General features: G+C 34.5%; 4 protein-coding genes and 4 long non-coding RNA genes across 15 annotated transcripts; 3 read left to right on the plus strand and 5 right to left on the minus strand.

Annotated features, from left to right (window-relative positions):
• The first annotated feature begins 896 nt into the window (after positions 1-896).
• LOC122529622 lies at positions 897-13,622 on the plus strand. 8 transcript variants are annotated; one of them, XM_043655921.1, is made up of 9 exons: positions 4,846-4,944; positions 5,372-5,549; positions 7,621-7,757; positions 8,261-8,385; positions 8,542-8,681; positions 9,790-10,001; positions 10,261-10,501; positions 12,235-12,476; positions 12,696-13,622. In XM_043655921.1, exons 1-9 carry the CDS (start codon positions 4,861-4,863, stop codon positions 12,927-12,929), a joined length of 1,593 nt encoding a protein of 530 aa, XP_043511856.1. In that variant the 5' UTR covers positions 4,846-4,860; the 3' UTR covers positions 12,930-13,622. The 8 variants fall into 8 exon arrangements, with proteins under 8 accessions (XP_043511850.1, XP_043511854.1, XP_043511855.1 ...); XM_043655915.1 differs by lacking the exons at positions 4,846-4,944; positions 5,372-5,549 and adding an exon at positions 897-1,050; XM_043655914.1 differs by having other exon boundaries at positions 4,834-5,549.
• On the minus strand, positions 8,536-9,010 carry LOC122529628. Its single transcript, XR_006306834.1, has 2 exons — positions 8,875-9,010; positions 8,536-8,751 (listed from the first exon to the last, which is right to left on the minus strand). It is a non-coding gene; the product is annotated as an uncharacterized LOC122529628 (long non-coding RNA).
• LOC122529629 lies at positions 10,555-12,290 on the minus strand. The gene is made up of 2 exons (XR_006306835.1): positions 12,199-12,290; positions 10,555-11,883 (listed from the first exon to the last, which is right to left on the minus strand). It is a non-coding gene; the product is annotated as an uncharacterized LOC122529629 (long non-coding RNA).
• Positions 13,623-13,922: 300 nt separating the features above from the next.
• On the plus strand, positions 13,923-17,025 carry LOC122529621 (vacuolar fusion protein MON1 homolog A). Its single transcript, XM_043655913.1, has 7 exons — positions 13,923-14,411; positions 14,574-14,896; positions 14,987-15,230; positions 15,318-15,602; positions 15,679-15,869; positions 15,949-16,051; positions 16,135-17,025. The coding sequence occupies exons 1-7, from the start codon at positions 14,139-14,141 to the stop codon at positions 16,273-16,275; spliced, it is 1,560 nt and encodes a 519-aa protein (XP_043511848.1). The 5' UTR covers positions 13,923-14,138; the 3' UTR covers positions 16,276-17,025.
• On the minus strand, positions 17,019-19,499 carry LOC122529625 (pre-mRNA-splicing factor 38-like). The gene is made up of 4 exons (XM_043655924.1): positions 19,411-19,499; positions 18,126-18,392; positions 17,584-17,951; positions 17,019-17,483 (listed from the first exon to the last, which is right to left on the minus strand). The coding sequence occupies exons 2-4, from the start codon at positions 18,287-18,289 to the stop codon at positions 17,110-17,112; spliced, it is 906 nt and encodes a 301-aa protein (XP_043511859.1). The 5' UTR covers positions 18,290-18,392; positions 19,411-19,499; the 3' UTR covers positions 17,019-17,109.
• Positions 19,500-19,779: 280 nt separating this feature from the next.
• On the plus strand, positions 19,780-26,161 carry LOC122529626 (LHFPL tetraspan subfamily member 3 protein). The gene is made up of 6 exons (XM_043655925.1): positions 19,780-20,238; positions 21,154-21,388; positions 21,491-21,685; positions 24,461-24,548; positions 24,907-25,061; positions 25,489-26,161. Exons 2-6 carry the CDS (start codon positions 21,172-21,174, stop codon positions 25,719-25,721), a joined length of 888 nt encoding a protein of 295 aa, XP_043511860.1. The 5' UTR covers positions 19,780-20,238; positions 21,154-21,171; the 3' UTR covers positions 25,722-26,161.
• On the minus strand, positions 21,413-22,404 carry LOC122529630. Its single transcript, XR_006306836.1, has 2 exons — positions 22,179-22,404; positions 21,413-22,064 (listed from the first exon to the last, which is right to left on the minus strand). It is a non-coding gene; the product is annotated as an uncharacterized LOC122529630 (long non-coding RNA).
• Positions 24,200-24,911, minus strand: LOC122529627. Its single transcript, XR_006306833.1, has 2 exons — positions 24,819-24,911; positions 24,200-24,634 (listed from the first exon to the last, which is right to left on the minus strand). It is a non-coding gene; the product is annotated as an uncharacterized LOC122529627 (long non-coding RNA).
• Positions 26,162-26,266: the final 105 nt, after the last annotated feature.

Raw genomic sequence — 26,266 nt, forward strand, 5'->3', positions numbered from 1 at the left:
TTATACCATCCATATTAAAGAACGGTTCATTGGAACTGTTATTACGTAGGAAGGTATTATTGTTTAACGAGGTCATTGAAGCTGTAGATATGTGAAATTACATTTGTTGCAGAGAGCTGCACGACTAAAATCAATTCAATTAGAAATATCGTGGTTTGATTAAATTAAACAAATATAATTCCATTTGATTGACGCTACATATTCTGAAAACAAAGTATTACCTGTAAATTTATTGAAACTATGAATACTTATAACCATGACGTTATTGTATCTCTTAATGTGTCTATAATAATGTTAATGAATAGCATTAATGTGTGCATGTATATGTACACCATTTTTTAAGTAATTTTGCAACTGAAAATATATTTTTTATACATACATTACGTAATTATACAAAAACAATTAATTCGTTAATATCGTTTGTGTCATCATATATAAATTGCTTACAATGAATCACTTTTGGTAATATATATTGGATAAAAACGAAATTGGAGTTCATGAGTCATGTGCGCTGCATGAATTATTTATGAGTTTTATCGAATTACTCAAATGTCTCATAGCTGCAAATATCATGATTATTTTAAGATTATTTGCAAAATTTGGATGTTCAAATTTGCATATTTGTGTTTAAATTTAAATATTAAAAAAGTCAACTGTTTCATGTGTTATCCTATCAACAAATAAAAAGCATATATGTGTTTTTATATATCATAAAAATGTTTTAAGTTCATTTAAAATTTTTATAATCCGTAAAAATAGCTTAAAATTACAAAGAAATTTTTTTAAACTTTTTATACCCGAAAACGAATACATGACAATGATTTGTGACTCGCCACATCTGTTTAATTATCACTTGCAAATTGCCAACGTTAAAACTTTGCGCCTGTGGGACGTGTATTGAGCATGCGCGAACCGCTCACCTTCCTAAAGCGCCAAAATGTTTCGTTCCGTCGCAGTACGAATTCAACCTTCTTACAGAGTGGGTGATTCTTTCGTGTTACAGAAATTTTGCACATCCGCCTCGCATTTCGAAGAACACCATGGCTATTTGTAAGTTACATTTCTGCATCAATAAATTATCGAATCAATGAGCTAAGTCATTTCTGTATACATATTTTTTTTTATAAATTTCGACTACCGAAATTTTCACAATTGTTACTCATTATTTCAAACGATAATTTTATGTTTTGCTGGTAAAAAGAAAAAGAGAAAAAAAGTACAAGTATCATTTTCTACTTATTAAACAATAAAAAATACATATGTATGATAATACACTTGAATAAGTAATTTTCTAAGATAATTGAAACAAAATACAGATTACGTAGAGATATATATTACATTTAGTTCGAACTAATTTCCATTAAAAACATAAATTTATAAAAATATATTTTTCACATTTTGTATTGTAATCGTTCGATGATTACCCTGAAATATCCTGAGATGTTTCTTTAATTTCTAATAATTGCAACGCTTGATTATTCTTATAAATAAATATCATCACTGTATTGTTTCAATAAGATATAGATGTATAAATAAGATACACATTCTGAGGAGATTTGAAATATGATCGAAAATATCCTTCGTGTGACTTTTAAAGGATCACATCTATTTTTATCAAGCAAATTGCTTCGACAATATACTTACATCTTCCAGAAACCATGTTCACGCGTGACATGAACTCATTTCCATGATTTACTTACAATCGCCTATTATTCGATCTTATCACTTACATTACAAACACACAGATTATTCGTTTCTCTAATGATTTCATAGCTGTTTAAAAAATCAATGCGCAACTTGCATCAAAAGTAGCAAATGGATATACGTACTAATATTTCCACTTCACTGGAGGGAAAACGTCGAACATTCGAGAAGATTGATCGAAGCATGTTGACAAGTACTGCCTTATCGATCAACGATCTATAGGAAATGTCGAAGAACAAAAGTATATATGTATATAGGGGAGAATACCTCGTCACGTAATTTCTTCTCTAGTGTCTAGCTAAATATAGTGTACCACGGGTGCGGCCGGTTTGACAAGCCGGCCGGCCGGTCGGCTTTCTTAGCTACAATGCGATTTCATGAATCTATGTATGCGCACAGGAACTTCGTGCTACTTCTGCTAAAGCGCAGAGATGCCTACTCTTGACCTAAATTTTTCAAGTTTTATTACTTTCCAAATTTTTATCAGTATAAGTCTCATGCAAAATAATAATGTTACAGAATAGTGTATATATTCGATTGGCGAGAAAGTAATTGCGTAATTTTTTTCTAACAGATGGACATATACAGGGCGTCTCTCGACTGTGAGATGATTCCACGTGTAAAAATGAACGTCGAGTAGAAAGGATGAAATTTTTTCATTGAGACCTTCGTTTTCGAAAAAAATCGAAAATTGAAAATTTATCAACTATACTAACTCTCTATACTGAACAACCGCGAGGATACTCTACGTGAAAGAATTGGTAAAGCAAAGTAAAAATTGTAGAATAAGAATTTTTTTTGTTTCAAGAAAATAAGCTTTGAACATGCTTTATTGAAAATCACCTTAAGTGCATAAATTTGCCTTTCATTTGCAAAAGACGTAAAAAAACGTGGTTATCTCTCGGCCAACCTAATAACGATATAATAATTAAACAGCAAATGTTCGATCGTATTCGATTTTAAGAAACACGTATTTTGAACGTAACAGCATGGAGAAATGAAATTTAAACAAAAATCTATTTTATTTACTAAATAATATAACGAACGCTGTATTTCGGATGTTTTGCATAATTTCGTACATTACGTAATAATTCTACGTAAAAATCATAACAGTACTGTCACATGTGACATGGCCTTAATTTTCATTATTCCGGTATCACGTCATCCCTGCAGGATTTATTGTGTAATTGCAACTACCAGATTGTTTCGCAACAGTTATAGTTTTAGTACTTTCTGAAATCTTTTCATCATTTCTCGATGGCAATGTGACAACTTTTTAAGAAGTTGTTCAGAAGTTGTCACATTTATTTCGATATGTAGCTGCATATTTTATTTAAATTATCATACTTGTACTTTTTTTTAATGCAATGGTTAATTAACTTTTTTTGTGAAACTCCGACATTTTCAAACTTGCATCATTAATTATATAATTATTTAATTATACTAATCAGGTTTTATCATGGTAATTATATTATATTACTTATAATTATAACTAATTACTACATGACTAATATATTATATTAGTTATAATTTAATTATATTAATCAGGTTTTATCATAGTATTTTATCATAGTAACATGTATAACATACAAAACGCATTCACGAAATATTCGGAGAACTTTTGCGAGCTATATCTATATTTTAATCGATAAATCTACTGGAATCTTATTTTAAAACTTAACGCTGGTTTATACGTTTACACTTCTTTACCTTGGTAAACGCGATCTACCTCACTGGCGTAAGGAAGAGAGTTGCTATGCGAGGTCAGTGACAGTGAAGTACGGATGAACACCAGGTTTACTAGACTTACAGACTATTGGTAATCACGTACTTGCTTGATTGATTAACTAAGCAATGTCACTTACAATTAAGTCTCACGAGGATAGAAAATGTGTACAGTGAAAAGACATAATGATAAAATATCGTTGTTACTTTAGCTTGCTGTATTTTTTTTTTTTTTTTTGCATTCTACATGCAAATACTCATTAATAAATATCATTTATATTAAAGTTCTACGTCTATGGAAATTTTGCTCATCGCTGTCGATAAAATCGTAGAATGGAACGCATAACGTAATGGATCGAGTAAAATAGATATCGAAAATTACATTCTGCTGCATTACAACGCAGTAGTTAAAGTAGATTCCTAGATTCATGTTCATAAAAGCATTGAAATGTACGGTAATAAATGTCGAAAACGGAAGAGCCAACCAACGATCATCATTGCACAATGGAAATTGGCTCTAATTTTCGCATTGTTATGTTAATTGCCTGCGTAACGCTTCTTCGCAACGTGTCTGATACTTCAATTAATTTTTACATAGAAGACGAGTATTCTGGAGATAATCAAACGGAATATTTTGAAGATATTTTTCGTATAGTAATTAAAATACAATATAAGTAGTAATTAAAATGCAATATAAGTATATATTTTTCGTATAGTAATTAAAAAACAATATAAATATTATAATGAGTATACAGTGCTTCTTTATTATTTATAATATTTCTTTATTTCTTTACTATTATTCTTTATTACTATTAGTAATACTAATAGTAATATTAATTATTCTCTATTACTATTAATTATTTCTTTATTATATGGTATTTCTTTTTTTCGTAGTTAATAGCATAGCTGTAGATAAAAGATATTTATGAAAATGAAGAGATCTTTTTTCCAAAAAACGATGGACGTACAAAGCTAATGATTAGAGAGTAGCGAGGATGCGAGACATTACTGTATTATGACTCATTGCGACGCAATACTCTGCAACAACACGCTGAACCTAGTCCGATCGTGGAAGTGACATTTTGACCGATTAATCACAACGTAAAAGTTCAGCACGCTGATCACGGCATCGAAATACTAATGACATCATCGCAGTAGTGACATTCTTAGTCTGTAATGAAACTTTCTATTATTCTTGATCGTCTTATCGCATAAACTGCTTTGCAATGGCTGAGAAGATTTTATTCTCTGCAAAAAGAAAACAAAAGCAAAGTTAAAAAATATAAATGTTAAATAGTTTCTTTGCAGATTAATGTATGATATAATGAGGTTCAAGGTATAAGTTGTTGTTTAAAAAAAAAGACATTCCGATTGATGGACATAAAAAAAAGAAAAAGGATTGACGAGATTCGAACTGTTGACGATGACAAAATGATGTCAGCGACGAACATGGTCTCCGTGACACAATCCACTATTTATAAATGTTGCGTTCGTCCAGCAAAACACTATCGTTGCGTGTTATGGCAGATTTCGATAGTATTAGGTGCGACGACGATCGTCACGCACCGTAGATCATCCTCATAACAATCCATAATCAATTTCTGAAATGAGATACGATTTATAGCTGCTGTTACTTTTGAAAGGGTGTTTATTTTTAATACGCATACCTGGAGTAGTAACATAGCGTCACAGTGGCAAATTACTTGACGTTTAATGATTCAATTGAATTCAATGTTTCAATTCAACGTTCAAAATTCGAGTTGAAAATAATAGAAAATCGGTAAAAATGCTGAACTAATTGAAGTTCGTAGACGATGGCGTTCAAATGGGAAATAATTATCCACTTTAGGATTAATCAATTTCCATCGAGATTAACATCAATAGATAACCATCTCAATGAATATGTTACGAAGAATTTCGGGTGTGATCGTTCGACACAAAGCAAATAATTCATAAACAATTCGTGATCATTTGTCAGTGCCTAATGGATCCTGGTAAATGCAGAATGTGCATGCTTTCCGGATACGAGTTCTTGCGGTTCCATTTGATAGAGACGGCCGTGTTAGCGTTAATTTTCACAGACTTTGGATTCCAGTTGCTATCACTGATCAAATCTCCAGGTAAATTTTCAGTATGACAAATTAACCTGTCAATAAATACTGCAAATAACTATCGGATACCAGAAAATCTAAAAAAAAGGAAAAGAAAAACTCTTTGATACATTAAAGTATATTAAGAACGATGTCTTCCAAATTTTTATAAATTTTTATAAATCTCTATCTTTGCATAACAAAAATGAAGTTCTTGATTAAAATCGGCCTTTTGTATAGGGTAAGTCGTTGAGTGATGGCCTTAAAGAACCATTATCTTAAATATTATTAATATATTAATATATTAAATATTATATTATCTTAAATATAATCGATATCTAAAAAATATATATATTTTTGTGAAAGTGAGTTACATATAATTTTATAATGTTACAAACAGAAGATTAATAGATCACGTGTTGGTGCAAAATTGTACATTTTTTCAATTTATTTATGTGAAGTTTTTCCTCATTTTCCATATCTAGCAATGAAAGTGGTCCTAAAGCTTTATTTGAATAATGCCATTTTGCTACTTTGAACTTGCAGCATCCAACAGTCCTTCATTTATCTATAATTCTCTAATTGTTAGAGTTTCTTTTATATTCAGTCCATGATTCTCTAGAATAATATTTATCAATACTATATACTATACATAATTTCATGAGTCAACTTTCTCCTAAAATGTCGGGTTATCTAATGGGGATAGTTTGGAAGTGATAACTCATTTGTTTTCTTTTTTTTATAATGATATCTCATTACAGTAATATCTCATTACAAAAATGTAATCATAACCTCTATATTAATCATTAACCTCTATAATCATAACCTCTATACTAACGCATTCCAAAAAAGTCATCACATTTTTGGCCAATTCAAGAAAATTTTCAAAATTATTCTAGTTATACGTATTGTATACATAATTCATTATTTTTCAAATGAAAACAAGAAGAAGAACGGTTAATATGATACAGTGATACAATAAAATATATCACTAAAAGAGGCTGAAAATTAACATTTGATAACCTATATTCTGCGTAAAATCGAGCCGTATTACCACGGAAATTATCCACAATAATTAATAAATCCGGAAGGAGCTTGGCAGAGGTAATTAGCGTTGAGAGTTTAACAAGCCGGAAGCGCTCATTTCAAGATACGCAAGGTGTTCCTTTGGAACGCGTATTAAGATGTGGCAGGTGCAGCTCTCGTCGAACAGAAAAACGTCTCTAATTTAGAAACAACGACGGAAACCGATCATTTTCTGTCTCCATTGCAGAGATATTTATAGCACGAATTCTCGAAACCTCGGATGAAAAATAACACCGACTGATTCGACACGTCGGGAACAAATTGAATTTATGATCGTGCAACGAAATTGTTTGCAGCTGAGACGAAAGATAAAAAGATGGAACGATTTTACGATCGTCCGTTAACTGTCTGGGATTATTCCACTTCCACACAGAGGAAACGAATACATCTGCGTATGCACACAGCGTTGTATTAAAAAAATAATCGACACTGATGACAGGATGGTATTATTAATTTTTCTTGATTTTTACGTTCAGTTTTTGGAAAAAATTAATATTGACTTTCATGATTCAAAGGGTGTCTAATGACTATGATCAAATTGTGAGAGGAGATTTACAGTTTGAGGAGAACGTATAACGGACGTGATCCAGACTCGCAATTATCATGAGCACGCGATATATTGATCGATGCGAGTCCTGCATTGCCCTACTTTTCTACTTTACTTCGACGTCTCTGTGTAGGACGCCTGGCGTCCAGATGCCTGGCGTCCAGACGTCTGGGCGTTCAGATCTGTTTTTCCTCAGTTAAAAAGAATTTTAAGTCCGTGTGATGGTTCTTTGATTTCCAAACTTCCGTCTCGCCCTAACGAAAATCTAACGTCATGCTAAGAAATTACAGAATGATTTCATTGACTCGCAATAAACATGACTCATAGAAATTCTATATGAATATAATATTCCAAAATGTCTAAAGTCTGTTTCCCTCTGTTAGAAATTTCATTGGCAATAAATAGAAATTCCATGTAAATATAATTTTAACAAAAATGTCTAAGGATCTGTTTGTCTCTGTTTTCCAGCACTTTCCACTGAAGATAAATTGGAATACAATTTTTACCCTGTCGCGAGTGGGCAGCTCCAGTTTCGAATAAAAGCGCCGAACGATGCCCACATCGCACTCACAACGGGCCCTCAGGAGGGAGAACCTATGTACGAAGTAAGAATCTCTCGAGAACTGTGTTTTTGTTGATTTTTGAATGTCTATTAAACTTATTCTCGTCTTATCGTCGTATAAAATCCAACGTTTGCCAAGAAATTGCAGAATAATTACTCAATTAATAAACATGATTCATAGAAATTCTATGAAAATATAATTCATTATATAAATAATATAATGAATGTGATTCAAACAATAATAATATAATGAATAAAATGTGATTCAAAACAATAATAATATGATGAATAAAATGTGATTCAAAACAAAAAATAAAATATAAATATAAAATAAAATATAAATGTGAAATAAAATATAAAATATAAATGTGAAATAAAATATAAAATATAAATGTGAAATAAAATAAATATAAAATAAAATATCATATAAAATATAATTCAAAACAAAAATGATCTAAGAATCTATTTGCCTTATTATATATTATAAAGTTCCTGTAAATAAACACGTAGTAATAGTCTACTATACCAGGTGTGTTAAAATTACAGGTTTTCATTGGTGGTTGGAGCAACAGCAAGTCTGTGATTCGTAAAAATAGGACGAAGCCTGAGGTCGCTGAGGTAGATACACCAGGTATCTTGAGTGCCGACGAATTGCGTGGATTTTGGATCAGGTGGATATCATTCACACTGTGAAATCAGTTTTTTTAGCAACTTCAAATATACATACATCTTTCATGTTGATAATAATAATAATAATCTTCTTTATATATATACAATTATATTATATTACTATATTATTATATTATATTATATAATTCTCATTTCAGATGGGATGATGGTGTTATATCAGTAGGTAAAGAAGGCGAACCAAGTGCATTCCTAACTTATGCTGATCCAGAACCGTTTGGAATCGGTTACTTTGGAGTGTGCACTGGTTGGGGCGCATCCGGTGAATGGCTGATCGAAGGTAAAATTATTTTCTCTTCTCGTCCTTTTTCTCAACTTTTCTTCTGAATTACGTAGAATGTGATTAGCATCTGAAAATAGTTTCTCATTCTTCAATAGTTCTTATCCTCGGCAAATTCTTAAATTTCATTTTTCTTTTTTTCTTTCCGTTTCGTTTCGAAAAACATTTGTTTAGAAATTATCATGACTTTTACCAAATTGTAATGATGATTTGTCGTTCTCAATTTATTAATACGATTTTCTTGCTGGTACTTTACTATTGGATATTTCGGATGGAGTCTACTAATGCATCATCGTCCGTACAGCCATATGTGTAGGTGGTCACGATCGTACGTAAAGTATATACGAAACCTGTCGATGAACAATATTTGCTCCTTCGTAGATTCTTAGCTCTGCTATTCGAACATGTTTGATCCTAGCACGTTGCCCTTTTTACTTTGAATGACATCCGATTGAAAACATTTTGCCAAGCACAATATGTAGTTCCATGCTTCTCTGTTACTCTGTATTTTTAATGCAAATGTTTCTGTTATATGTTAGAACATTTTTTTTTTGTAAACAGATACACGTTCGATAGCAAGGACATATGCACGGAGAGGGAATAGTAATATAAATCACATGCAGTTACGCTTGAATCTTGCTTCAGCGTAATCAAAAGCGCTCGTATTTCTAAGCTTATATAATTGAAACGACTGTTAACTTCATTAGCCGAATACGTCGTAAGATAAAGTTGTTGCAGGGATAATAGTTATAAATAGTGTATTATACTATATATGATATGTAGTAATATACTACATAGTATATTATATTATATTATAGTATATTATACTATATACAGTACAATATATAGTACGATAATAGTATAGATAATATACTATATACTGTATATTATAGTATATAGTATATAGTGTAATATACTATATATAATAGATGATAATACAAAAAGCAAAAGTTTCAGCGTATGTGCTAAAAATTTCTAAAAAGAAATAAGATCATCGATAAATATTGAATTTTTCAATTTTTTGGAGGGAACAACAAAAAAGAAAAAAAAAAGATTCTTTTCTAAATCTTAATTCTGATCGGAGATTAAATGTTTCATTTCCTGTAAGGACACGGTCCCTTGTCAACACGGGACGAATTAGCCTACAAGTTTCATAACGTAAGGAGCGGCTCGATTCTCGTCGAGGTGAGGGCCAAGAGTAACGCGCACATCGCCCTGACCAGCAAAAAAGGCGACTCGAGCCCGATGTACGAGATCATGCTCGGTGGCTGGGAAAACACGGCGTCGGTCATCAGATACGATCGCAAACAGCCCGACAAGGTTGAAAATTTACGAAACTCGAAGAGTCCTTTCAAACTTCTATTCAGTGAAACAATCGATTGCCAAAGATATCTGTTTGAATTTAAAGAAAATTTCCTTCTTTTTTTTTTCTTTTTAATTTTAAAAATATAATATTAGAATACTGGAGTAAGTTCTAAATAAACTATGAAATATCGTCAGAATAAAATAATGGTCGGTCGGAAGGCGTTTAATTGGCGTTCGAGTTTCGTCTTAAAACGTTGACACTTTGCACCGACAGGTGCGAGTGAACACGCCGAATCTACTGAACGAGAACGAAACGAAGAAGTTCGCGATTTGTTGGCTGGACGGTCGTATCGTGGTCAGGGCTGGTGGTGTTAACGGTCCCGTGATCATGGAATGGCAAGATCCTAAGCCTATCGGCGTGAGCTACGTAGGTGTGCGTACCGGTTGGGGAGCAACCGGCAAATGGATACTTCGAACCGCTCAGTACCCACCCTGTCCGGTTCCCAATTACAAAAGTAATTTGCCTATTAGTAAATATCTGTTTCTTTTCTTTTTTTTTTTTTTCTTCCTTTTGCTTCAACTCACTTTTGGTGATAGAAATTATCGATCGATGTGGGTGTTGAACCTTGATACTTTGAAGATTATGATTATTATACCAGAAATAGGATTCTGATGCAAGTGATAGATGTCCTATAAGTACAGTAGCTTAAGCTCCCCACTTAAGCGTCACTATCCCCACCAATTCTTGGAATTGGGACTATTCTACCTATATATCTTACCTATACCTTATGAAGGTCGCGTGAAACATGACACTGGCACAATACAAAGCGAGTGATACTTGATACCGTTATTTTGGCACAATTCGCAGAATACACTTTCCCAGTTGAGCATCTGCTTTTAGCCCTGACTAGAAAAACCAGAGACTACTGTAATAGTGTTCAGAAGAACATTGTAATTTACACGAATCCTATTTTTGTTATTTGTGTATATGTTATTGAGAACTCGGGTCTACAGTAATCAATGTCATTGACTGCTTGTTATGATTATCAGCGTAATCTTATTCTTTCACAACGCTTCTTTTTTTTTTTCTTTTTTTATCAACGGATTTTAGTGTCATTAGGCGACGAAATTGTTCTCACTCCGGTGCAATGGTCGAAATTAACGCTTTACCGATCGGTCGGATTATTTTCTATAGACAATGAATAAATGAAAAATGGCTTTACTAGATCTTATAGATCTTAATTGAAATCTATATTCCATTACACCTAACTAAAAATTCTAAACAGCTAAATTTTATTTTGCAAAACGAGCAATGTTTTTTCTGATAATCACAATGCAGCATGAAAGATCCATTGGATGTTAACTTCATTCCTGTTTGCGATCACACCTGCACGTTAGTGTACCCGATTGGAAATAACTGTTCAGTTAACACGCCAATTGTCGTATCCGGTTGTTAAAGCATTAACATGTGTGTCATGCGAGGCTTTTCACTGTTGCATCAAGCATCTTGCACGTACGTTAAATGTCTTGTTAATTTTTGCATCGTTGTATGAATTCAAAGATTTCTTTAATGTGTTGAGTATTTTATACCCACGAATTTTTTATTGAATAATAGTGATAAACTTCGGTGAATGTAAGAACGTATGAGTGTGTAGAGTGTAATGCTGTTACACGTAATAGCAGCATCTAGCACAAAACTATGCCGAGGTCATCATATCGCTATTTTCTGCAGACGTTTCATTCCTCAAATGCCTTTTTCTCCCGATTAATCCCCGCTCTCACCTACCGTGTAATACGAATTTCAACGTTGCTTGCGATGTGACTCATCCCATGATTGATCTTTTTACAACGTTTGAATAATTCCACTGAACCAAATTCGTGATAAGTTTCGTCATTACTGTAAAGAGATTAACAATATTATATCCTAACTGTATAATTGTTTTGCAATTATACGAAGCATGAGAGATTACGTTTAATAAAAAAAAAAAATCACACTTTCAGAGATTATAATTTGCTTTTCTAATATATCATTCGTTGCATCCTCTTCAGTGCTATCCAACGTAAAGACGTAACAGATGTTCATAAACATATGTATATATATTTAACACACAGAGAAGGGAAAGAGAAATCTAAGATTTCACTCGCATAACTGTTGGAGAGCATTGCCTTAATTTTATACAAAAGAAGAAAATGACAAAGGAAATGTGACCACCTGTCTAAATGTGTTTCTTGTGGCATCTGCTTGTAGATGCAAACCCATCGGCCCCACCACCGCCGTCAGGAGTTACAGACATTGGAGATTTTTGTTGGTGCGAAGCATCTGGCGGTATTATTCCTCCAGGTGCAGTCGAAGGAGGGAAAGATGACGAAACTTTGTACGTTGGCAGAGCCTATCACGAAGGTGCTCTTCTACCTGGCAAGGTGAAGCCAGGGCACGCTGTCTGTTATGTGGCTTGGGGTGGCGGGGAACATGGAAAGACTGAGTATCAGGTAAAAGATTGAAAATTGTTCTTTCACCAGACGCAAAAGAAAAAAAAAAAAGAAATGACAAAGCTACAATATCAAATAGAGATAAATTATCAATTATCACATTTCAAGGTTGAATAAAATCTTAACTCACAAAAAAAGAAATTAACTAATAAATAAAATGAAAACAACAAGTTTAATTAGCATTAGAAAATAATCATAACGATGAAATGTTTGATCTAGGTTCTCTGCGGTTGTAATCCAGTATGGGTTCCAACAAGCGGAAACAACATTCCTCACAATGCAATTCCAGGCGGCGAATCAGAAGACGGGGAGCCGCTGTACGTTGGCCGTGTACAGCACGAGGGCACCGTGACAATCGGCAAAGTACAACCGTCCCACAGCGTGTGTTACATACCATTTGGTGGTGCTGAGGTGGCGTTTCCCGAATACGAGATCATGGTCCAGGAGAATTAAATTAGAATTATCCTGCACTGACGTCGATGCATTTGATAATGAATCCTAATCGCTTGCAATGATTTTTATGTTTCAATGCGACAAAATGTCAAAAGTAGACTATATCGGGAATTTAATTAAAAAAAAAGAAAAATGTATTTTACGTACGAATAATCGTCCTACTTTGTTCGTACATAACTAAAAAACACATGGAAATATTCGTAACCGATTGTTACTGCTATTTTAATATCGATATTTAATTATGTATTATACATAATGTAATGAGAATCTCATACGTGTGCAAACTAGTCTAGTTACAAATGGGCGGATCTTGATTCATTGTTCATCGATCAGTTGGTGTATCACGGGCGGTATACTCTTGCACAGAACGTAATTACAATTCACAGTAACAAGTAGAATGCGTCGATCAAAAAAAAAAAGAAAAAGAAAAAAAACTGGCAATGTATATGTACGATTCGACTACACATGTGTTAATAACTGGCTACGTATGGTACCATTAATTCCTATTTATACGGCTGGATGTTTATACAGCTTGAAATACTTACGTATTGCTTGATCGTTCTATTTTGTCTAAGAGTATCGTGAAGGAAAATTTCCTTTCATGATTCATATGGTTCAATGCACAATAGTTCTTGCTTTTCCATAATCTTTGATTTTCTATTGTTATGAAAAATAATAAATAATATTTTCGAAGAGAAGTATAATGCAATAATACCTTCAGCCTCCTTGTTTATAATTGCAAGATGCGAAACTGTCTAGAATTTTTCTTTTTTTCATTTTAATTATTAACTAATTATTTCTCTCTATTCATCTGTATATTCTCCGTATTTAAATGTTTCATTCTTACAGTTAAGCAATGTGCTATATATTTAAAATAAATATACGTGTTACTAAATATTAATTACTCGTGCTTAATAAAAAGAGAAAATATTTGGATTTACTTAAAAACATGTTTCTCTCGATAATCGAATATGACACGATTCGACTATGAATCGAATCGACCAATATTCACGAGTTCTAACGTAGTGACTTTTTTTTAACGCGCGTTGTAGATTGGCAACACTATCTCACAGTCTACACATCTGTTCCGAGTCCCAAATAAGCCGGATTCAATAATGGCGGCCAATCTGTCATGGCTCGCTGTTAAATGTCAATCGAGAGGGAAAATTTCGAAATAGTGGCTGATCGGAAGTACTTTCGTTCGTGAAAATGGCTGCGAAAGAGCCTGCTACCATCGACGACGGGATTCCCGAGCCGGGTATCGAGCCTGGCGCCTCCGCGGAAACAATGCTCGTCACTACCGACAGTTTCGAGGAGTACGAACAAGAGATGAGCAATAGTATCGATGATAGACAAATGAAAGAAAGCACAACGAGCACTATTTCAGAGATACAGGAAGACGTGCAAGACATTCCAACCACGCCCACTACGTCCAATACACAGGAACTTGAAAAAACTGCGTCGCTCGACGATTCCGAACTAGTACGCTTCATAACCTCTTTATGAAATACTGTGAATGTGTTTAGTCTACGCGGAAGTACAGGCAATTAAGACAATGAAGACTGTTCTTGACTAATTGTTCAATTAGTGTTGGCCAATTAAATGAAATTTATGTAATAAATTGATTAATTTTTTATGTTTCAGGATGATGTTACACAACGATTAGGACAGAGTGGCATCGACTCGGATCCTTTACGTTGTAAGGCATGGTTAGCGCAAAAGAAGCATATATTTATTTTAAGCCAAGCAGGGAAACCGATATATTCTAGATACAGTTCAGAGGATAAACTAGTCACAGTGATGGGTGTCATGCAGGCTCTAGTTTCGTTTGTTCAAGCGGGCAGTGATATGATTAGATCTGTTCACGCAGGAGACACTAACTTTGTATTTGTCGTCAAAGGTCCATTAATTCTAGTTGCGGTGTCGAAAACGCTCGAAAGTGTACCTCAACTTACATTACAGTTAACGTAAGTATATTACAACGGGACAATGAAATTATAATAGAGCTCCATCTCATTTTGTTCCAAGATATTTACATTGAAAACTTTCTGTTATAGATATGTATATAATCAAATAATTTCTGTGTTAACCCAGTCACAGTTAACTAGAGTGTACGATCAACGTAGAAACTTTGATTTAAGAAGATTGTTAACTGGTAGCGAAAGACTGATAGATCATTTATTAAATTTTATGGACAGAGAACCAGCATTCTTTCTAGGAGCCATTAAATGTTTGCCTTTACTGCCGTCTATGAGAAGTTCTATCACGCAAACTATCATTCAAACTTGTGGCAAAATAAAGGTACAATAACTTGTTGCAATTTCAAATTGAAGTCATTGAAATATTGTTGTTTTTTTGTACTAATCAGATGTATGGAACACTTTTCAGAACTTAGTATTTGCAATACTTTTAGCTAATAACCAATTGGTAACATTAGTCAGAATGAACAAATTTTTTTTACACCCTGTGGATTTACATATAATACAAAATTTGGTCGACAGTTCAGAGTCACTTAAAACTGCTGAGAGCTGGACGCCAATATGTCTACCAAAGTTTGACGCCAATGGGTATATGCATGGACATGTATCATATTTGGCCGAGGATTGTCAGGCATGTTTATTGTTGCTCACAGTTGATAGAGATGTATTCTTTGTTCTTTCCGAAGCAAAACAAGTAAGTGATGCAATGAAAATTCATAAAGCATATAGAAAGTAACAACGTGATAAATAAAGAGGAATCTTATTTGTAGAAAATTGTAGAAAAATTAAGGCGAACAAATTGTTTAGAAGCAATTAACGAGTCTATGAATAAACCACCGATCAAAACTGCTGATATTGGGTTGCCGGAAATACGGCACGTTTTGTATAAATGTAGAAGCACGGCACAATTTTGGAGTCCTGGATTTCAACCGCCGTATACAACCGACGAAGAAATAGAACGGTAATTGGAATATTAGATAATGTGAAAATAATATTACTAGACTGAAACTTTAATAATGCAAAACTATCGTTTTTTGTAGGTTATTGGGGCTTTACCAATGTTTACATCACAGGCTGCACAGTCCCAATCGACCATTAAAACTTATATTTCAGCAATTAGAGAAAGAAACTATGTTGGCATGGGTAAGTTCAATTGAATAATACATAACACAACAAAAGTTATCACAGTGTATTTAATATCTAAATTATATGTATATATTTCGTAGGTAACATTAGGTTTTGAATTGTATGTTACGTTTGAACCACTTGTAACAAAACCTGATGCAATCGAGGCAGTGAGTAAATTGTTAAAATGGATAAAAAAAGAGGAAGAAAGATTATTTATTTTAAATTCACCCACATTTTAAAAACCAGTGGAATCAGTTTTAGAAAATTACAAAAGTGTTTATCTTCTACGAATGTAATTCGAATTCGTATTGGTAATAATTTGGCAATTGTTTATATTGATTTGAAGAACTACAGATCGCTAAAAAAAATTATTCCATTCAAAATAGTTGCATTCACATTTCTTCAATGCATCAATGCTATACTTTGCTCACTTTTTAATTATAAAAGATACTGTAAAGGTGCATATGTGAAAATGTATATATATATATATATACATTACATATGTAATGTAAAGTAAGTACACTTATGAACAGGCTATGACATTCTCAACTTACTTTTACTACATGGTGCTTGAGAAAACTTGTCACTGTGTTGTTAAAAAGAGATTACTTAAAATACAATATCTTTTTATATCATTTAGCAAACAAATCGTAACTTTACAAATTATCGAGCGATCCTTTGTTAACAATCACAGTGATAAATTTTCCCTGAAATTGTAAATAAGCGTAAAAACAGCAGCCATTGTTTCATGATCTTATTAAGTGAAAAATTATGATTCCAGATAGAATAAATAATATAAATGTTTAAGAAGAAATAATTATCGTCACTTACATGTAATGTACGGGTATTACGAGCTACTATGTAGCGTTTCTATTGATAAATGCTATAATTTTAATACGAAATTATTCTTTATGTTATGAATATGTTACATATTGCTGTTAATCACGATCAAAGTGCAGTACGTACGATAAAAAAAAAGTTAAAGTGCATTGCTTTGTTTTTTATTCACCTGATAGTTATAAAAGTAAATTATTATATTCTGTACAATATCTGTTGTATCTCGATATTTTTGTTTAGTGTCTAGTTCTATCACGTTCTCGTCTTCGATCTCGATCCCGGTCTCTCTCTCTATCTCTGTCATCTCGCCGATGCCGATCTTTATCTCTGTCTTTGTCTTTATGAGAAGAAGAGTGGCTTTTGGGAGATTTACTACGTTTACGTTCTCGTCTGTCTCTGTCCCTGTCTCTGCTCCTTGATCTTTGCTTTTCCCTGTCAGACTTTTTATCGGAACGCGAATGCCTTTTGTCTCGGTCTCTGTGACGATCTCTGTCTCTGTCATGATCGTCCGTTCTTTTGCGAATATCCTCCTTGACCGGAGGTATATCTTCATCCTCGGAAGATTCTATTCCTTCATCCATATCGTCCTCCAATGCAGACACTTTTGCTTCTGCAATATATATGTAAGATAGAAACCAATTCAATGTTGTTATATATATTTCTATCTTTTGCTTGTGCATTCTTAAATTTAACTTGCAAATTAAACTGACCTAGTTCATTATTCTCTTCCAGAACGTGTCTCTTCTGTATCCTTGGTAAAATGATGTCGCAACATCTTTCTTCTCTAAGGAGATCGTCTATAAATTCATCCATGTGGACCAATTCAAATTTACCTTGCTTGTTTTGCCTCCTGAGCTTTCTGTTGTCATTGAACAATGGTTCCAAGTATTTGTAACAATCTAAGGAAGATCCGGTCAGTCTCATATACAATGCCCCCAATGCACGAACATACTTGAATTCCTCGTTTTTTATAAACTCCACTATAATATCCTTCTCAGGTTGTATCTGGAGCATCTTTAATATCAGACAGAGGAATGGCGTTGGTTTTACATTTCCACCGTATACACCACCTATAAACCTGAAACAGCGTTTGTTTTCATTCGCAATTATATTTTGATTTGTAGATTTGAGTTGTTTAAAGGTATCAAACATGTGCATGCAACACGAGTTGCAGATAAGTGGAGCCATAATAAACGCAATTACACAACGAAAATTGCAACTTGCAGTTATTCGGCAATAAATATTTCCTAACCTCAATTCCATGGCTTTGTCCACCAAGAGTTCCGCAGTTAAAGCGAAACATTCTTCCTTCCAATATTTTGAATCGTACACTCGGGATCTAATTATTTTCTCTATCAAGTATTGCGGATTTGTACCTCTGATGGATTTTGCATCTTTCACCGTTCGATTAGCCATTTTCAAATTGCAATCGGTGAAGTGTTAATGACGCAAGTTGGTAACAGAATGCACTTCATAGGGAATTTTCTTGACAATCAGTGCAATTCACTCGGGTCACAGCCTGTTTAATTGAATACGAATATAAATCCGGACGCATTTTTCCTTTCAAATGTTTGTAGGATAAAAGGATTGTATCAAGAAATACATTCTACGGTGATTATTTAACGATACTATTAAGAAACTGAAAACTAATTCACAAAGTAATTAAAAGTAAGTCACAAATAAGTAACTCGCAAGTAACCGTAATCTTTTCTTAGCCGTTTAACTTTCAAAATTGCAAAGGTGCAAAAAGCGAAGAAAGTAGCGTACTTTTACTGAAACGTAAAATCGGGGTCAGTATTACAAAACCTACATCCGCGTGTCAAGGTATTGTTAAATATTCTTCTCACTAATTCGTAATTTTTTGAGAGTATTCTTAAGTATAAATAGTAAGATCCTTTTTTTTTTTTTTTTTTTTATTACTTTTCAGGCGGGAATGTTTGAAATGACTTTTACGTATAAGAGATATTATTTACTAGACTACAACTATATCATTATAGAAGTTTTACAAACGATTGTACAATTGTATTTACACCGGTCAGCGTGACTGATTTCAGATTTTTGTTTTTTACAATTGCTTGAAAGATACGTGTATTCTTGTCAGAATTAATATTAATCTCTATTGACAAAAACATAATTGTATAAATCTATTTTTGAATTATCATTTGAATTATGATGATCTATAGATAGAATATTTAGTGTTAATAGATATCTTCATTTATTTATTTACATTAATATTTTTGAACTAAAGTCAAGTATGTCTCAAAACGGATGGTGTAACAGAGCTCGCCATAAAAGTTAAAAAGAATTTTCTTCGTATAATTACAGTTTATTACAAAATTAACACTACTTGAACATGCTTGGAAAAAAAAAGAAAAAATACATATGTACGTGCGACAGACTTGAGAAGTTCAGTGATCATTATTGTTATCGCGATGAAAACACGAAGAAATCCGCTATCTCGCGTGAAGGAATGCGCATCTTGTTTCGAAAGCGACTCCGATTAATATTAAAATATCCTTTGGCATTTCAGAACTCACAATCTGTCTGCTCAAGACTCTTCTGTATTCATCCTTCGAAAGCCAGAAATAACGGACCGATAGCATCATGAATAAGATCATCGCCGATAATCCGAAAGCTGTTAACATGCAGTACACGTAAAGAAAGTTGAATCATTTGTTCGGTACTTTTTAAGGAATATTTCCAGTGAACGATATATGTTCATTGTTTTATTCATTTCCTTTTTTCACGTAAACAGGGACTGGCTGAGGAACAAAAGCCCACGTACGAATCGGCATCCCTACTCCCCACGTCCCCTACTCTCCACGACGTTCTGCAGCGACGTCGAGCCTTTCTCTCGAGCTCAGGGCCCGGCAAGGAGGCCCCCATTCACAGTCCCCGTACTCGCCTCGTTCTTTCACGCTGGTTCTCCCTCCTTTCTATCTACCTGGCAAACCTCTGTTCACCTGAACAGCCATCTTGAACTAAACGCCGCGCTGTTGCAGCTTGTCCTCCTTGAGACAACGTATTTTCGACTCGTCGAGGTGATCAGCCGCATCGGCTCGTAGCTACCAGCGACTATGTGAACCAATTCAAACGGACTGACTGTCGTCGTGTCTCTCTTTGTCCTCGTTGATCCCATCTTCTTTCGCGCTATAGAACGAGCTTCCTCCTTCGAGGCGAATATTTCGGTCGGTATCCTTCGGTTCTGTACGAGGAATAAATTTGTCTAGTGTGTCGAGAAGAGAAGCGAGAGTTCCTTCGGAAATTCAGTGAACTGGTGAAGTTAGGTGTTTGACAATTTCGAAGACAGATGTCTTCGAAGGTACATACATCGAGCGGAGTTTAACAAAGGGTAGGAGGAGAAGGTACGTCGATGATCGAATTGATCACTCCTTATAGATATAGTAAATCATGATCCTCTCTATTATTATAACCTTTTCTCTAATGCAACCTTAATTTGTCTCGAGAGACAAAGTCAATCAGCAAAATTTTGCCAGTGTTCTTGGCGACACGGACGTTGACATTCGATCTGTAATTCGAGAGGGGGAAAAAAAATAATTCCCGGTAACCGACCGAACCACTCCCCCTGTAAGAAAAACACTAATACGAGTCGTGTTTCGTTACGTTTCTGATCGATAGACCGCGAAAAGAAAACGAAAGAATAAAATACGGGCTGTACCGTGTGTACCCTTCCTGGGTGAATGTTCCGATGTAAATGCCACGGGCGGCACTGACACCGATTTAACGTGGGAATGTGCACTTAAATCTCGGCGAAAAGCCGCGGGATCGTTGACGTGGAGCGACGGGAAAACGTTGAAAGTACCTTCTTGCAAAGGAAGTACATGTAGACGTGCTTCCGTCTTTGCAATGATTCCACAGGGTGGGCCAAAAGTTTCTTCCCATCTATTTTTTTTTTTTTTTTGTTTTTTTTAATGAAATATTAAAATACAAGAAACGGCTGATTTTGTCAATTTCAAGTGAAATTTTAGGCTCAAACATTTATTCAGTATGTTTCGTAAATTTACAGATTAATTTTAGTAGGAAGTGATTTTTGGCCCGCCCTGTACAATGATCTATACGAAACGAATTGAAGAGCTGAAATCTCCCTCTGAACTATACGTTAAAAACATTTTCGTACATTTTATAAATATATTCTACACGTCGAAATCGTACGTAGACGTACAAAAATCATTTCACTTGTTGCCATATTGTTGACGTTTCATTTTATCAAAATATTCATATATCCGACAAGTGACGAGTTACTGTATGTACTTCGATAGAAAATATATTCGACGAACATGGGTTCGAAGATAGAATATGTGGAATCCTCTCACATGTACGCGACGAATTACATCCGCAACTCGAAGGCGATCGGTGTACTTTGGGGCATTTTCACCATATGCTACGCTATAATCGGTGTGGTGGCCTTCGTCACGCCGGAATGGCTGGGCGATTTGGAACACGAAAATCCAGGAAGATTCGGCCTCTGGACCAGGTGCAGCTACGGCGGTAACGGTAAATTAATCAAATCCTCTTCCCTTTTTACTTTTTAAATATCAAGTTCTCATCGAACTTTTCCCATTACTGGGTTTCTCACTCCACGGATTCCTCCTTCAGGTGAATTGGGCGAGGAATGTATAGGCAAATTGGACGACCTGTCGACGATCGCCAACATTCCGTTCAGAGCGAGCACCATTCTAGTCGGCATCGCTGTCATAATCGCTTTGCTCACCATTTGCGCGATGCTTCTCTTCTTCTTCTGTCAGAGTACAACCGTGTTCTACCTGTGCGCTTGGATGCAAGTTGTTTCAGGTAATCGCTGCCACAATTATTATCTCGTTAGTGGGATTGTGATCACTTTTACCTTCATTTCCAATTGATTGATTGCTATCGTTTTGTCATTATTACTTTCATTATTCATGATAGAGACTGTATCGCACATGAATGAAAGAACTCCAAGCCACTAACACGCTTCAGAAGATTCTTTAAATGTGGAATCATTTGAAAGAATTTTGAACTTCATTGACTGTGAAATATTAAAGCTTATTCTGATGCTGGCTTATTCCATCTCGGTAAGAGATAATCCCAAAAGACTGACAATCATGGTTGCTTGTTATTCATTTATCTCCAACAAGAATCGCATTTAAAGGGAAATAACTCGGCGAGTGATGATTGTTGCGCAATCATTGAGCTGAAAAGGAAGAAAATTTTCAACGAATGGCAAACGCTCGAACGTCGTTTTAGAAAGTATAACGCGACCAAGTGTTCCCTCCGCGGGCTATTGCCGTAATCATTCGCGTAATACCTTATCGTCGCTGAATGTAGCTGAAAATTACGGTGATGCACGGAGGCTACCAGGTCAGAGAATGATGCAATCGCTTCACATTGCACGCCCCTCTGTTCGCCACTTGAACCTCGTTTGTTCGCTGAATTTTATACAGCGAGGAGAACTCAAACTTTATTGAGATTATTTTTGCTCCATTCTCTTTCTTTTAATTTGTAATTAACTGCAATTCGCTGTGATCAACTGTTAATTGATTGAAATTACTATTAATTAATTAATTGAAATTTACGTTGAAACTAATTATTGAAAGTGACTTTGTGAAATGAGCATTATTATTATTTACATTTACCTTTCGCAATGCATGCATTGCATGCAATGAACTTTTGATTAAAATAATTAGTAAATAAGACTGGAGTCAATTTATGCTAAATATTGTGGCACATAAACCTGTCAGATATTCTCAATTGTACTGACAATTAAGTAGAGAAGATTGAATCTTCCTCTGATAAATAAGGCTCGTGACTGGTTAATAGAATATTAAAAAATGTATATTAAAGTAATTATGAACACATATTACAATCTCATGGCAGTGAAAATCTCTTTTATGGTAAATTGTGTTTTTCTGCATAGAAAGCGCTTCCTGTCGGCAAGAGCGCATTTGCGAACAGTACGTAACACAACAATGCTACAATGCAGCGTCGGTGATGCATAAACGATGATTATTTAGCTCGTCAAGATTTTAGAGGTGGGGCATGGCCAGAAAAAGTTTGGGAACCACTGATCCATTTCTTTTATGAACTTCAGGATGAAGACGTCTCGGGAAGAGATATAGGATAGACCGTTATAGCGCGTGACACTTTACTACAGTTTACCGGTTGACCAATGTCGTTGCTGCAATTAACATATTCAGTCGCCGCTGAGTTCAATCATTGTGCGTATAATATACAATACAGATACACATAAAATATCTAAAGTAAATTCATTCATGATATTTAAACAGCAAAGTAAACATTTTTCTATTTAAATTCTAATTATTTACGTAGGTTCGTAAATATATTTTAATTCGTGTAGACGTATAGACGATCGTGGTAGAAATTAATTTCTTTTACAACAAATTTATCACTCTGTATTATTTAAAATTCTCATTAAAGTATCTTTACGATGCGACGTAAATAATAATAATTTAAATGATTGAAATAATTAGATACGTGGTACGCATCCAAGATATTCTCAATGTTGACCTAGTCAAACACTGACACAGTTTGATGAACATCCTGCGACAAATTACGCGCGACATACGGTGATATTCACGCTCGGTTACTCAGAGCCTGGTCATCTCGACTCTTTTCTTCATTTCTCTAATCAACGTAAATGAAAGAGTGGCACTGACAACGATGCGAGACGAAAATGCCAAGTTCTACCTCGTAGAATAATTAATCGTATATGTAGGTAATCACTTGCTTCGATCTCTCTCTGTTTCTGTAGAATATTTTCAGTTTCTCTTACATATATTTTTGCAGTAATATATCATTAAAGTACTTAATTTAATATATATATATATATTATATCGTTAAAGACGGGAAAAATATTAAAGAGGAAGTGAGCTTCAGGTAAAGATGATATATATGTGCGTGCGTGTGTGTGTGCGTGTGTGTAGATGGAAAAGCTGTAAATAGCATCATTGTTGATTGAAAGTGGCTGGTTGAAACGTCGACAGTGAAAGTCCAGTGGTTGAAATGTGAACTACACCCCGTGGGGAGGGGGGGGGGGGGGAGTAGTAGGAGTTTCACCCAGAAACCGGGTCCATGATACAATATAGTACAACTCGAATCGGAAATGGAAACTTTTTCCGCACAATGTACTAGTAACTTGGCAGAAATTATAGCGATCATGGTAACTTTCGCTATAATCTCTGCCTAATAATTCGTCTGCTTCAGTAATGGAAATTTTACAAATTCCACCAAATTTATCTGTTGTTGCTTTTAAAATTGTACCACAATTTTTACTTCCATTATAAGTCATAATTTTAGTCATAATTCAGGCAAGTATTTTTTTTTTTTTAATCTCTTATTTCGTTTCCCTCGGTGTCTCGCTTCGTGCAAAATGAACGCGGGAAAAGCAAGATTCGTACCTTTCACTGTTGACCTCTAGCACAACATCCGCAAAGATAGTTCACTGAAATGCCAGCCACGTTCCTCACGTTCCTGTTCAATAAATCACGATCTAAAGATAGAAAGAAAACGACAATTCGAGTACAAAGCGAATTTCCTAATAGAGACCTAATGGCGTTTCCTTTGTTCCAGCAATATCTATGGCAATTGGAGTTTGCATTTATCCCTTGGGCTGGGATTCGCCGTTAATTCGAGCTGTCTGTGGCGCAGCCGCATCCAGGTATCAATTTGAACGAATGAATGCAAGCTCTTCATTTGAACTGTCCACGTACCTACATCCATAATTGGACATGTCCAATTGTCAATCTTAAAATTTATATTTTTTCTCAATCTTGAAACTATATAAAATTTATATTTTTTTCTCAATCTTGAAACTATATAAAATTTGTATTTCTTTTTTCTATCTTAAAATTACATGAAATTTATAAATATATAATCTTTAACAATAGAGTGATACTAAAAATGTGTTATAACGTGTTCAAGTACCTACTTAAGTATGAAAGAAGATGATCAGTTGCATAACAAATGACTGTCTTCTTATGAAAACGTTGATCCATATCGACAATTTCATTTGGTAGATACAATCCAGGAGCTTGCGCCGTTAGATGGGCAATACCGTTAGCAGCGATTGCCGCCCTGGACGCTGCTACCTTGGCCGCGCTTGCTTTTATTCTGGCGGCCAGGCACGTCAGACTTCAACCAGAACCTTTCAACAACGGTTCCTTGTACAAGGGTACGGGTTTTTTTGTTTTTCATACAAATTAATATCCCTAAACCGGTGAGAAGTTTAAAGATTATGGCCATTGACCAACTTGTCAAAAAACTCAAAAACCTTTGAAAAATGAAACCTTGTTTTATACAATTATACTTTTCTCTGCGTTTGAAATTTTTTTTTCTCATCAGACTTCAACAACAGTTCCTTGTATAAAGGTACAGGTGTTTTTACTTTTTATGCAAATTAAACATCAACTAAAATCCCTGAAGATTATGACCATTGACCCATAAAAGTTAAAGCCTTTGAAAAATGAAACCTTCTTTTATACAATTGCATGTAACATTCCTCTGCGTTTGAACATTTTCTTCTCAATCAGATGCTCAATCGAAGTTTTCCAATTTATTTCCAAGAAATATATCTAACTCGTTCGCTTCATTGTTTTTAGGTGAGGTGAACCCGGGGTACGTGAACGAGGCGCAGAGTGTCGCCGGCTCCCGGAAATCTCTCTCCTTGCGACCAGTTCTTCTGGTCGCCCCGCCGGAACAGGATCGGTACAGCGAGCTCTCCAGAGCGAAATCACACTCGCATCACAGCCTCTACACGCCAGCGCCGACGCACCCGGCCCACACCATGTCGACGAACACCTTGAATCACTCACAACACAATTTCCAATTGTAGATCCCCCGAAGATCGTTGACTCTATCGTTATTGTACATATTGTTATTCATCTACCAAAAGATTCACAAGTATCTTTTTCTTCTTCTTTTTTTTTTATTATTATAATACTATGATAATCCCATAAATTACAAGAAAACAAAACACTGTAAATAATATTGTAACTTTCTTTTTTTCTTTCTTTCCTTGCAATCGAATTGGTAGTTGTTATTTTATCTCGAGAGAGAAAGAATTTATAACATCACGCTCTAATGGTCGTGATACTTTTGTATTTTGTATATATCGTAATTTCTCAATGTTGTAAACTTCTTCCCTTTCGCAGTGTATATTCCATGTATGTAATTAATTCTTTTTATACATATGTAATACGTTATATATATACATACATACCAACGTGTTCTCTCATTCCTAACGAATAAATGATATGTAATTGTTGAACAGAACATTGTTGTCCGCTACCTTATCTTAGGAACTTACACAAGAAGTGGTACACTCTCTCTGTCCTTTCTTTTTATTACAAACAATATTATAACACAAATTAGTTGTTT

Source organism: Frieseomelitta varia, unplaced genomic scaffold, assembly GCF_011392965.1.
Source record: "Frieseomelitta varia isolate USP_RPSP 00005682 unplaced genomic scaffold, Fvar_1.2 scaffold_3, whole genome shotgun sequence".
In the NCBI taxonomy this organism is placed as follows: domain Eukaryota; kingdom Metazoa; phylum Arthropoda; class Insecta; order Hymenoptera; family Apidae; genus Frieseomelitta; species Frieseomelitta varia.